This window comes from Suricata suricatta, chromosome 8 (genome assembly GCF_006229205.1).
Source record: "Suricata suricatta isolate VVHF042 chromosome 8, meerkat_22Aug2017_6uvM2_HiC, whole genome shotgun sequence".
Lineage (NCBI taxonomy): Eukaryota > Metazoa > Chordata > Mammalia > Carnivora > Herpestidae > Suricata > Suricata suricatta.
In genome coordinates this window covers 71,867,716-71,881,150 of record NC_043707.1, presented here as the reverse complement: position 1 = coordinate 71,881,150, position 13,435 = coordinate 71,867,716, and the positions used below count along the sequence as shown (strand labels likewise).

General features: G+C 35.8%; 1 protein-coding gene across 4 annotated transcripts in view; it reads right to left on the bottom strand.

Moving 5' to 3' along the window:
• Positions 1-13,435, bottom strand: part of COL24A1 (collagen type XXIV alpha 1 chain) — a 475,258-nt gene that overhangs the window by 136,947 nt on the left and 324,876 nt on the right. For all 4 annotated transcript variants that reach the window (XM_029948854.1, XM_029948855.1, XM_029948856.1 and 1 more), the window contains 6 exons: positions 11,910-11,963; positions 10,458-10,511; positions 9,884-9,937; positions 1,496-1,549; positions 1,157-1,201; positions 993-1,037 (listed from right to left, as the gene is read on the bottom strand). In XM_029948854.1, coding sequence (XP_029804714.1) covers positions 993-1,037; positions 1,157-1,201; positions 1,496-1,549; positions 9,884-9,937; positions 10,458-10,511; positions 11,910-11,963 — 306 coding nt within the window. The remainder of the gene's footprint in view (positions 1-992; positions 1,038-1,156; positions 1,202-1,495; positions 1,550-9,883; positions 9,938-10,457; positions 10,512-11,909; positions 11,964-13,435) is intronic.

The following is a 13,435-nucleotide window of genomic DNA, read 5'->3' as shown; positions in this document are numbered from 1 at the left end:
AATATAATGCCATTACAGGAAACAACAGGCAGGGGGCAGCAGACTTCAATGAGGAACACAAATGCGACGACATTGGCAACAATTGCTATAGAAGAAAAAAACAATTTTCTCTTATCCTTTTCTGACTCTCCAGTTGCCATCCATTTAAATTATTATCTAATTTCCGAATTTTAAATTGAGTATATATATATATATATATATATACATGACAAAGCAAATGTTATTACAATTATGATAACCATAAACATTACAATTCTAAATTAAACCAGAAATGTGTGAAATGTATGAAAGCTCATACAATTAAGCTTATGTGCTCAAAAATTTATATATGTGCTATCACATATATGTGCATGTACGTGTGCATATTTATGTATCTTTTTGTTGTTGCTTCCGTTTTTCACATTTCTTCCCTTCAGTTAGTGAATGAAGACCCTGTGATCCTTCCTCAGTGGACCAACTCTTGCTTGTTTCTGTTCTATGACCATAAAGAAAGAACTTGTTGCCACTCAGGGAAAAGACTGTATACTTCGGAAAAGATTTTTGATGGTGGGAAAATATTTAGCATTTGATAATAATAAAAACTCTCGAGCAGTGCCCTGGCAAAGCACGACGACACATAGAACTCCACATTCCAAGGGTCTGAAGAACACTGGACTTCAAGTGAACGTAGGCAAGAAGCCTCAGAGAAGTTTCTTGTTATGGTAGCTTTATCCATCTTCCATTAATTTATACAATATCACACCATTTTATTTTAAAATGGAACTTACAGAAAATTAAATCATACCTAGGGTGAAGTTAAAGTAACAGTTATAACCACCAGTTCATAGATGGGTAAAGGGAAGGCCTGCAGTGAGTATGCAACTCGCCCTAAGGACCGAAGGAGGAAGGAGCTGGTATTCTCTTAGACTAACGTGTGGAACAGCAACAATATCTGTGTCAGAGAATAAAACGAACAAAATTTATTCATTGCTTAACTGTTCTTTATTACTTACTGGTTTCCCTGGAGCTCCTCTCTCTCCAGGGTTTCCAGTCTTACCCTGCATGAGGAAGAAAATGCTTGGGTCAAGTATCTATCTCACCAAATACTAATCACACACCGAGAAAATGGGGAGGATTTTACACCTTCATCTTTAATGTCAAATGTTTTACTACTTACAGTAAGACCATGAGGCCCTCTTTTTCCTTGATCTCCTTTTTCACCCTAACAAAGTATTAATACCAGAGGAATTAATATGAATAAGAATGTGAATTACGGTCTTACACATGCTAGCATACACTCACATACAAGAAAACAAGACACCAAGTATATAGTTCAATATGTAAAAGAAAACATTTCTCTGTGTGTAATAAAAACTCCATGTATGTTTCATACTTATACCCAAAGAAAATTCAGAACCATACTTTTGTAAGGAAATACAACAGTTTTAAGTCAGGAAGAACACATATAGGCTTAAAAAAACTTAACTGCATATGAAATAAAAAAATTAGTGTTTACCTTGGCACCTTGTATACCTTGTTCCCCTAAGAGACCATCTGGTCCTCTTGGTCCCTAGGGATGAAAAAAAATTTCTCTTGTTAATTTAAAATGTTCTTTTTTTTTTTTTATGTTACTCATTCTTACAAGTGAACATACTGTGTTCTTCTTGACAAACTCCTGTTTATTTCTGTGCCATGAACACAGAAAAGAATACCACTAGGTATATGGATGAAGCTCTTTGTATGGGACAATCAAGCAAGTATTTTCAAGATTTAATGCCAAATGATAAATCATATGACCAGGAAAACAGCTGATTCAGTTGTGGAGGTGGTCATAACACAGGTTTGTTATTTCACTATTTTATTCATCTTGTTCACTCAGAAGCTATCCACAAAAATTCTAAGAACAATTCTACATTAACTTAAAAGTGGTTGGCTTATTTCCAACAGTCGACTTGAGTTTTATATCCTGGGAACGGCATTCTTTTTGTTAGAAAACGAGGGCTGACTGCATTGTGCCTGCTACACACCTGCTTGACAGTAGTGACTGGAGATGGTGGGGACACAGAGAGGGACAGAAAATACAGCTGGGAATAGTCATGTAAATTTAAATCTTCTCAGGGAAGTTGCTATCAATATTCTGTCATTAGCTGTGAAGAACCATTAGTTGCAAAAGTCACTCTCTAATTAAATGACAGTATATGTCTTCATGCCTATACTATAACTTTCCTTAGAAGATCTTAAAGTCCGTTTCAAAGGAAATAACTCAGCTCTGTAACACTGACAACACTGTAATATGTACTGTGGAAAAGGCATGGCATTAAGTGTCAAGGGGAAACACAACTGTAAGAAAATTCCTCCTGCATGAAGCTTATAGAATGGGAAGGTAAATTATACAGCTGATTATAATAGAGGGAGAGAGAAGGCATTTTAAGGGTTAAAAGGATTCAAAGGAGGGTGAGAACTTTCACATTTCTGTTTAGGGAATAATGATACCATTTTGACAGTTGTAGATCATGCTCTAGAAGGAACTCTGGACAGAGGGCTAGTATCAGAAAAGGGTACAGAGGTAGGAAAGAAGATACCCAAGAATGAAAGAGTAGTTTGTTTAGCCGGTCTACTGAGTACATGTAGTATTTCTTAGTGTTTCTATACTAAGTATTTTCTATACTAAGAAATAATTACTAAGAAATAATTTTGGAAAGACCGGGACTTAAAAGGTGAAAAACTGGAGTTTATTTTTAAGTCAATAGGCAATGAGAAGGCACAGAGTGATACAAATAGTGATACAAATTTCCCAATACAACAGGCTGATACGAAGAAACATGTTAGGTCAGCTTGGTTTAGCTTTCTGTTTGTAAAAAACTGCTTACTATAATAGGACTCTCTCTCTTCCTGGGTACTCTTAGGGCACTGCATTCCCTGATCCTCTTAGGCACATTCATGGGATTAGAGAGAAAGCTCACACTCCATGAGGATCTATAGCTCCACTGGTCGTACTACAGTTAAAGCCATAGCTCTTCAGTCTCAATCTGTGTTTAAGGTACTCCTTACAATTTGTCCCTAACTTCCTTTTCTCGCCTATTTTCCCGTAAAAGACTGGAAACTGCTGGGAGCCACACCGGCCTTGCTGGATGACATGGTCACAGTAAGGAAATGGCAGATGCTGCATGGCTCCTGCCATGAGAGGCGGAACTGGTATCTCCTTCTGCTACTACTGCTCAGGTGAATTTAGGCCTCACAATGTTCCAAGTCAGACCGATCTTCCCCACATAGAAACCTCATAGGAAGAAGCATATTAACATCTCTATAAAGAGGAATTTAAACAAAGCACTGCAGATGTTTTGTCGAAAGGCTCTTCTAATGAGCCTCACAAACTTAAGACATAGATAATAAAGGGGGTTAAAGAACACAAGAGTTACTATTAACTCTGGCCCGGAGAAAAAGAGCCTAACTTAGAGATAAGAAACAAACAAGAGCCAGGCATAAGTTACTGCACATAACTATGCTAATTGGTCCCACAAATACCCTCCCTTACGCTGATACCCATTAAGAGGGTGGGTAAGAGCAGTTACAATTTAAACTCATACACAAAGGCCGGCATGTCTAGGGCCCCTCTGGTGCTTACACCTTCAACATCAAAGAACAAGGTTAACACAAGGTTTACTTACTAACCAGCGCAAATACATTCTTCCTCTTGTGAGCCAGACAGAATGACTCCTAGCTTAGTTTATGCCTGAATCTTAGCGTTATTGATATAAACAAATATAAACAAATGTGTTTGCTATCTGCTTCTCACTGAAAACATCCTCTCTCTTAGTTGTAAGATTTACTACCGGTTCAAACAAATACGCATGTTATCTGCATTCCACTGAGAATATCCTGTTACCCTATTATGTGTAAATTACCTCACTGTAATTAGAGTAGTTCTGCAAAATGCCTCTGTAAAACCTGTTTCTGCACCCTTTTCAAGGCATCTTATCACTGAGAATTACTTGCAATAAAAATTCTACTTTTTGATGTCATGTTAACACTTAATCTATAAAGACACACAACCTGACAGAGCAGAGATGCCTGCCTGGTGACCAAGAGAGAAACTCGTGGCTCTCTCCTCTCTCTCTTTCGCCGACACTGTCTCTCCTTCAGGGGACCCTGGACCTGCTGGAGCTGGACTCCGGCAGGAAACCTAAATTACGGTCTTATTGTATAGAACCTTGAATGCCAAGTTGAGGAATATGGACTCAACTGAATAGACACGAGACTCTGGAAGTGTGTTACTCGTTTAGCAAACATTTGCTGAGCGTCTCTTATGAGCCAGGCACTGTTTCAGGTGCAGAAGATATGGTAGGGAGAAGAGACACATTCCTAAATTTATAAAAAAAAACAAGTAAACATATAAAATTAAACTGGAAAATGACAGTAAGTAGTCAAGTATAATGAAGTAAATAAAAGAACTCAAGGGACTAGAGAGAATTCAAAATGGGAAGCCCTATTTTAGAAAGGTGGTCTGAAAAGTCTCTCTAAAATGACATATGGGTAGACACCCGGAGGCGGTGAGATTGCACGCTCTGCAAAGCACTTGGGGAAGGTCATCCTGGCAGAAGAAACAGAAACTATGAAAGGTCCTGTGCTGAGGATGTACTTAGAATGTTTGGTAGTTAAGTAAAATTAAAAAAAAAAAGGCAGTTGTTAAAGGATGACTCTGAAGTTTTAAGTGCAAAGATTCCTCAGGACCTTATTCTGATCTCATCTTCACCTTAAAAATTCAGTAGCCTGTATTGATTCTCTATTTCTGTCACCTTCCCTTTCCCTGTCATTCTCCTCTTTCTGACGGTAAGAAAACACTTGCAAAATTTTTGGAGTCGTACCCGAAGCTGGTTGAGGGAATATGAAAAGGAATGAGCGTGTCTGGTGGCAGATGGTAGCTTTGTTGTTGTGAGAACAGGATAACCTACAGAGTTGTCAAATCGCTATGTCACATACCTGGAACTAATGTACCAATGTGTGTCAACCACAGTTGAATTAAAAAAAAAAAAAGGAACAGGTTGTCAACATTCAAAAACAACAAAATCTACAGTGAAAATGCATCCACTGTTATTTAGGCACTTAACTCTTTTACAACCTAAAATCTGTTTCTTGGATATTTTGTTAGTAAATCATTAGTAGAGTGAAGATAGCATTAATAGCAAACAGACTGGAAGTGTAGGTCGGCTTGGGTGGAGAAGGAGAATGAAGCTTGGATAGAGAGGGGGTACTTAATTTTTTTTAATGTTTATTTTTGAGCGAGACAGAGAGAAACAGAGTATGAACAGGGAAAGGGGAGAGAGAGGGAGACACTGAATCTGAAGCAGGCTCCAGTCTGAGCTGTCAGCACAGAGCCCGACGCGGGGCGCCAACACACAAAGTGCGAGATCATGACCTGAGCCGAAGTCAGTATTTAAGTGACTGAGCCACCCAGGTGCCTCAAGTTATATTTTTAAATACCTGCTTTAAAAGATCTGATTATCTATAAACCTCTTGGAGAGTGTATGCTGGCTAAATAAAATATCTGATCTTTCTTTTATTCTCTTTAAGAAAAGTTAAAGCTGGCTACAATAAGTGGCTATTTTTAGGTTCTAAAAGCTGGAGTAGGGGTGCCTCGGTGGCTCAGTCGGTTAAGCCTCCGGCTTCGGCTCAGGTCAGATCTCACATTCGTGGGTTCAAGCCCCGCGTCAGGCTCTGTGCTGACAGCTAGCTCAGAACCTGGAGCCTGCTTCCGGTTCTGTGTCTCCTTCTCTCTCTGCCCCTCCCCCTCTCATGCTCTTCTCTCTCTGTATCAAAAATAAATAAAATTAAAAAAATAAAATAAACTGGAATAAAGTCTGATATCTCTGTACATAAATTAAACATGTTTCATAAAATAGCAAGTACTTGAATTGTAGGCAGTAATCTTAAACAATTAACAAAATTCCCAAATAATCAATATAATCCTAGAAGTATTACATGATAGGAGATAAAGCTACTACTTCATATAAATGCTACAATTAAAAAAACTGTGATTAACTAAAAAACGCTGATATAAACAGCACACTTGTTATGTAGGAAACTCTTACGAGAATTACAAGACCAGCTCTATAACACTTGTAATCAAGTTTAATACACTAAAGTATCTGTGAATGAAAGAAACAACCCTTATTCACAGAACAAATGCCTTTCTAACCTGGATTCAGCATGTTTACATTTCCTTTTAACCACATCCATCTGTTTTTGCTTGACCCCCTCTATTAATTTTAAATTACTCAGATGCCTAACTAATTATGCCTAGCAGTCTTTTCTGGCTCTCGATTAATACAGCAGGGACAAAACATTCCCATAAACAAAAACTAATATTATCTGACTTTGTAAGGAAAAAATCATTTCATTGTATTCTTGTTATGAACTTTTCCAGAAGAAACCACACAGGAAGTTCTCCATCACTTGGTGTACTCCAGGTAGCACCAGCATCAAGCCTAATTACAAACGCTGATGGCTGGTTTTCCAATATGGTATGTGTTTCCATGAAGAAGCCACAATTCAGAATTTTTATAGTCCTATACATTCTACATCTTGCATAGCAAATCTTAAAACATATTTCTAATATGGTCATTTCAATCTTTTCTCCCTATTTAAATCCTAAGTAGCATAGAATACAAAATTATTTTTGTATAGTGCCTCTATATCACCCCTTCGGACAATGGGTACAAAAACTAAAGTTGCCTAATGATCAAAGACTAATCCATGGGCGAGAGGATAACTTTGCTTGTTGTGTCATCTCTTCTGTCAGGGCACCTGGACAATGGACACGGAAGGACGTATTGGGCAGACATCATTGATCAGTTACTTAGCCCCAGTGAGTTCCATGTGTGCATGGGGGACAACAACTAAAGTTGTGCTAATTCCTAGTGACCCAAAAAGGCTAATCCACCATCTTTCTGGTCCTGCAGTGGAGAGAATCTGATAGCCTATATTGTCTATATAGGGAATATGATTGTATGTACTATATTTATTAGCTTTGGCATAGTAAGTTATTTTATTATACCAAGTAACTATTCTTTAGCCAAACTTAGCAGGTGAAAAAAAGTATAGACTATGTAGGATAAATAATAATACTTTACATTTGTGCCAAATCTCCTACCTAAGAATCTCAAACCATAAGAATAATACTTTCAGCCAATCCTGATTTTTTTCCAGCTATATAAGAAGCAGAATTATACAACCTTCACAAAGTAGGTTAGAAAAATTTTCATTATTCTCAATTGTTTAGGTTGTTTTCTGGGATTGCAGATATTGTTGCTTGTCTGGACTTTTCTCATCCTCTGAAAAAGTACCAGTATTGAACAACATTTCAAAAGCCAAGTAGGCTATAACTAATTACATAGTAAAACCCATGTGGTCCAGATCTAAAAGACAGTTAACATTGGATCCTCCATGGTATAAGGAGAATGCTTGACAAATTGTAAGAAATCAGGAAATGTAAGTAGTTGAATGACAGGTGGACGGGCAGGAAGACCCCGAAGAGAGTGTCTTATTCATGGTGCTCACATGGCTATATGACAATGTGTAAATCACAGGCAAAACAGTAAGGGCATATAAGCACTAGTTCCATAATAATATTTCTCTGTGTGATCTCAGTGTCACTGAGCCTGGGCACAGCTTCCTCTCCAGTGCACTGTGACACGTTGTGTGCCACAAAGGGGTTACAGATTTGCTGGGAAGATCAACCCCCTCAGCCGTTGGTGTGCCAGAGAAAAGCTGCAGCACGGGGACTTTAAGCCGGGTACTTTTTTCATTTATCTCAGTGGGTTAGACATATGTTGCCATTTTCGTCCTCCTTCCCTCCTTCTTTCTGTCCTTCCATCCTTCCTTCCTTCCTTCCTACCTTCTTTCCTTCCTTCCCTCCCTCCTTCCTTCTGTCCTTCCATTCTTCCTTCCTTCCTTTTCTTTCTTCTTTCCTTCTTTTTTTCCTTTCCTTTCCTTTTCATTCATTCATTCATTCATTCATTCATTCATTCATTCATTCAATTTTGCAAGCGAAAAACATTGGTAAGGATGAACCTAGAGTATTGAGATCAAATCCATAGTGGAGAAGAGATTGATAAGAAGACAGTAGAAACAAGAACATACTAGGTTACATCTAGAATGGAACTTGCTGATAATACATTCTTTCTCAGATATTCTGGTCTTCAGTTCTTTTTTGTATTTTCAAATTTCATGAATTGCCTGAAAAATTCTCTGACAAAGGAAGTGTTTTTATTCTAAATTAAGCCTTCATTTCTAAATTAGATTTTCTTTTTTTAGTAAGTATTGAATCAACTTTAAAAAATTATGAGAAGCCATTTTGAGAGAGAATCAGTAAAACATATTTGGAGGATAAGCGGAAAATAGACTGTTGAGGAGGTAAGAGTTGAGGACAAAGTGGCAAGTCAGAAAAGGTAACAATCCACTCAGGGGTCATGGAGAGGTGGGAAAACCACAGAGCAAATGAACTTTCCATATGAAATAGCAGATAACACAAGTGGTTCAGAGGAGATATTGCTCAGGTATGTGGCTTCTACTTGGATAATCAATAAGACTGCAATTACTTTATTAACAAAAGGTGAAACACAGCAAAGTATTCTGTTTTATTTCAACTATCACAAAACTGGTTGAACTTTCTCACTCTGACTAAAACAAAATCAAATAAACACACTGGACCTGACCAAGCACTGAATGCTGGCAGGGTGCAGGCTGCTGAATGACAGTGTGGGTAGGGATCATCCACTGTCACTTTTTATTTTATGATTTTAAATATCATTTGGACTAAAGAAGATGTGGTCATCAAGATTATTTATAGATTATAAAGCTATAACCCAATAAGAAAAATAGTTTTTCAGAAAAGAAATAATAATAAAGACAAATTTGCTCTCTTTCATCAATCCCACCTAAAATTTAGGACATGAAACTAATGCTCTTCCAACTGGGCATTTGTAATTCTTTTCTTCCATTCGCCAACTGGAAAATGCAATTTTTGTTTTGTTTTTAACTTTTGTTTGTTGGACACCTTGTTTTTAGAATTTGTAAATATTTTCTTCACTAGCTCTAAAAATCAAGGTAAAGCCAAAGGAGAAAGAGAATTGTTAAAGTCCACATATTCAAATTGATCAAGGGAGAAAAACTGCTTAATCAGCATAGGCTTGGGAGCTAAACACACTAAGATTTGAATCCTGGTTTTGTCATTTCTCTCTGTGCCCTTACAGGCCAACTACTTAAAGTCTCTGAGCTCTATTTTCTGCACCTAGAATATCTGAGACTATATGTCTTTTTTGGGTAGTTTTTTTTTGGTAAGTAGTAATATATATACATTATTACATATATGTAACCTAGATGTGACAAGCATGCAATAAAATTTCTTTAAAAAAAGGATTTAATGTTTAAAAGACACAAAGATTGAAAGATTTCTAATTCTTATGCATAATTACTAAACAACGATGATTCTATCACTCTGGATTTACAATAAATAAACTCTTAGCCATCCTGTGTGTGTCTTCATTCCATTTTCTATTGTTCGTAAGTCTCTTGTGAGTAGAGAAATAATTTATTTAAACATCTTCACATTTATAATTCCCCCAAAGAATGGAGCTGGAAATTGAGAATAAGAAAGAAGAATTCTACATGAATTAGTAAAGTCTGTAAAACAGAAAATGGGAAAGTATGATTTTAATACTACGGATGATTATGAGTCACACTTAAATTAAGATAGGTAGTTCATCTAATATAACAAAAATAAGGAAAAAACCACCAATAATATCTAAGCACAATCTAGAAGATATGGAGCTATTTTTGCTGAACACATAGTAATTATGAAGCCATTTTTTTGAGGTTAATGTACTTCCTGCGTTAGAGAACTTACTCTTTGTCCTTTAGGACCTTGACTCCCAGGTGGTCCTCTTGCCCCCACATGACCCTACATGTTGAAAATTTAAAAATCAGTTAAAGAATTCACAGGAATGTTATCAAAATAGTAGTTATGACCATGGGAATTCTTAAAATAAAATTGGTTATTCTCCTTAAAAACACGCTTTGTTTATGAAACAAATGCCATACTTTCCTCCCCCAATATTCTGCTATTCTTCCTTCAGTATTCAAAGCAGTTTTCAAGAGGAACACATACAGAGTGACAGTGGATAGAGACACCCATTTAGCCAGTCAAGCCAGCTGGTACATCAAAAAACCGATGACTATTGTTGCAGAATTGACTATTATTAAAAGTGAGCACTAACTAATATAGCAAGTAGAGGTGAGGGAGTTTAAGATACCATGACATATTCTGGAGTGTTTTGCATTGACTGGGGAGAGAAGGAGCCTTCATCAATTTATACATTACTTATTTTTCATAAAAGCAAAAAATATAGTATAACTAAAATCATACAGTTAAATTTAAATACATATTCTAGAAGGGGATATAAAGTCTATTCTCTACTTACAGGTAATCCCAGTGCACCAATGGGTCCTGGATCCCCAGGAGGACCTGGATATCCCTACAATTTTAGTAAAAATACAAAAGACATAAAATCTCTTTTTATCTGATTATTTTCATTGAATTCAAACCAGTAAATTATAAACAGTAATAAAAGGTATTAATGTAATAAAATCTCTCCTTACTAGCCAAGATATAAAAGGTCATAGGAAATATTCCACAGTTAGATACTGGAAATAAAAAATGTTGGGGCCCTCATTTGGTTAGGTAGCTGATTTTGGCTCAGGTCATGATCTTGCAGTTTGTGTAAGAGCCCTGGATTGGGCTCTGGGCTGACAGTTCAGAACCTGGAGCCTGCTTCGGATTCACTCTCTACCCCTCCCCTGCTCGTGCTCTGTCTCTCTCTCTCAAAAATAAATAAACATAAAAAAAGAAAAGAAATAAAAAATGTTTACAGGGAAGCTGTGTATTCTTTTATTAGTAACACTGGCTAGCACAGAAATTTTCTAACCAGAATCACATATTATGACCTACTGAGAAAAGAATATTCATCCTGTCTTCTGTAGGTTTTGTTATACTATGAATAGATACATGTTATGCTATATAGATTATGAAACTATTTAATTGTCAGAGATCAGGGTATTCTATAATTGAGGAATGTGAATGTGTAGAAATACTGTAGCCTGTCAAATTTTAGAAGTACCACACTCTGTATGATATTAATACTAATTCAAAGAATGTATTAGTAGGCAATAATTTCTGAAATTGATTAAACTAATGGGTATATTAAATATTTTACTTGTCAGCAATTGGACATAGGTAAAATAATCTTATAGTGTTTTGCTGACAATACAGAACTTAAAACTAAAGAATAACTTAGGTAAAATAAATTTGTATACAGTATTATGTGCCACCAGATCTATTATGATATGTTTTGGGAAAGCAAGATTCTTTTATTGATTTTCTTGTTATAGTTCCTATCATATTTAGAAACTGTTTAATAAACTAAAAAATGCAATCTATATATAACATTTGTCATCTATTACTACCTTAAAGGTTCAAGAAAGTAAGATGAATTCGGATTCTGCTCTTTTACATATAAAAGAATTACATCAGGACCACAAACTCAGAAGAGTGGCACTGATGATACGTGTCATATAAACTATAAGTTAGAAAAGTTGAATCCTAATTGAATTTTATTCTTCATCCATTTCAGCTAATTTATGGCAGTTTAATTTTTCTTTTAAACTCTGGGCTCATTTGACCAAGCCATCTGATTTGCATGCTGATTTGTGCCAATCAGCATTTAAAAGGTAAACTGTTTAAGAGTAAAAAGAATCTAATGGAAATATACTAAAAAATAGAAAATTTCACTTACTTAAATTCCATTTAAGGCAATTCCACTTCTGGAATTACTATGTTCTTTGGAAACATATATTTCAAATCACTAAGCTCTTACCATAACACCCTTTTCCCCCTGGGGACCTAGTGGACCAGGACCTCCACGTTCTCCCTTTTAAAACAAAGAAAAAAAAAATTGAGGCACGCTAATCAGTCATTACTGAGCTAAGAGAAATTGTCAGAATCATACCTTACATGCATATCCCACCTTAATTACCAATACTTTTTAATTTATAAATTTTGCATTTTACCTTCAAGTTGCTAGACTTTTAAAATCCCCATAAGATATATTTCATGGGATAAAATACTAAAAGTATTGTTATTTTGTAAGTAGAAATGTTTGCCATTTTGAGCATAAAATAGTGGTAAAAGTATTCAAAAATATTGTCAAAATTAAATAATCTCTGTAACCATTGTACAAAATTTTATTTCTGTAGTCTTTCAACTGCAATTAAGTATGATCAGGATAATCAAATATGCCACAACATATAAAAGTAATTAAACTGATTCACATTAAAAGTCCCAAGATTGTCATAATCTTAGTGCAGAAGATTTGACTTTGCACAAAAGAAAATAAGTCAGAGAAAAAATATTACAAATATTTATTTTTTGAAATTAGTTCATTTTGTATTTGTCATATTGTTAATAAAAATCAATAAACATATATTAAGCACTTTCAGTGTACAAGAATTGGAAAGATAGAACAGAAATTTGACTTAGAGTCTATTCTCAAGTAATTGGAGATATGACATAAATAAAGATGAATCAGTTAGAGGACAATTAAACTATAAACTGTGTGGTGCTTATTCTAAGTCCAGGAGAAGAAATCAGGAAGGATTAGAGAAATCTGGAAAGACTTTATGGAGGAGATAAGAATTTCAGTCCTATAGTTTGGCTTTGACTACCTAGAAGAAAGGAGAGAGGATACTCTAAAGCAACAAAATAGTAAGAATAGGAATAGGAACAAGTATGTAATATATGAGACAGGAGAGAGTAAGGTTTATATGGGAGAATATTAGAAACTTTGTTGGATGAACTGATTAAGCCAAAATTAGGTAGTACCTTGACAGTAAAGCAGAGGAGATAATAGGGTCAACAATAGGGGGCCAAAGATGGTTTTTAAAAATGTTTCATCATGAACCATCAAATTAGTCCTCTTATAGTACCTGGGATGGATCAGAGGATTTAAGGGAAGGGTGGGGTTTATATGATAGGAGGTAAAGTTAACATAAACTGGTAGGCGTATGTCTGAGGGGGTAACTTTGGAATGACTGTTAGAAAAGATGACATATAGAAAAAATTTTAAGTCCTGCTAAAAGATTAGGCATAGAGAATGAAGGAAAAGAGAGAGTAAATATGGATTTCACTCTATTTATTCCAGAAGACTGGAAGAATTGAGATAGGTATAAGGCACAGTCATAGAAATGAGATTATTGGGAAGAAGCCAGTTTGAATGGGGGGGAAGGGATCTGACAAATTTTAGATATGTTGACTTTGACTTAATTTAAACATTTCAGGACCAGAAGTCTTAGCTTTACCAATCAGACAACAAAAGAAATAAAAGGCATCCAATTCAGCGAAAAT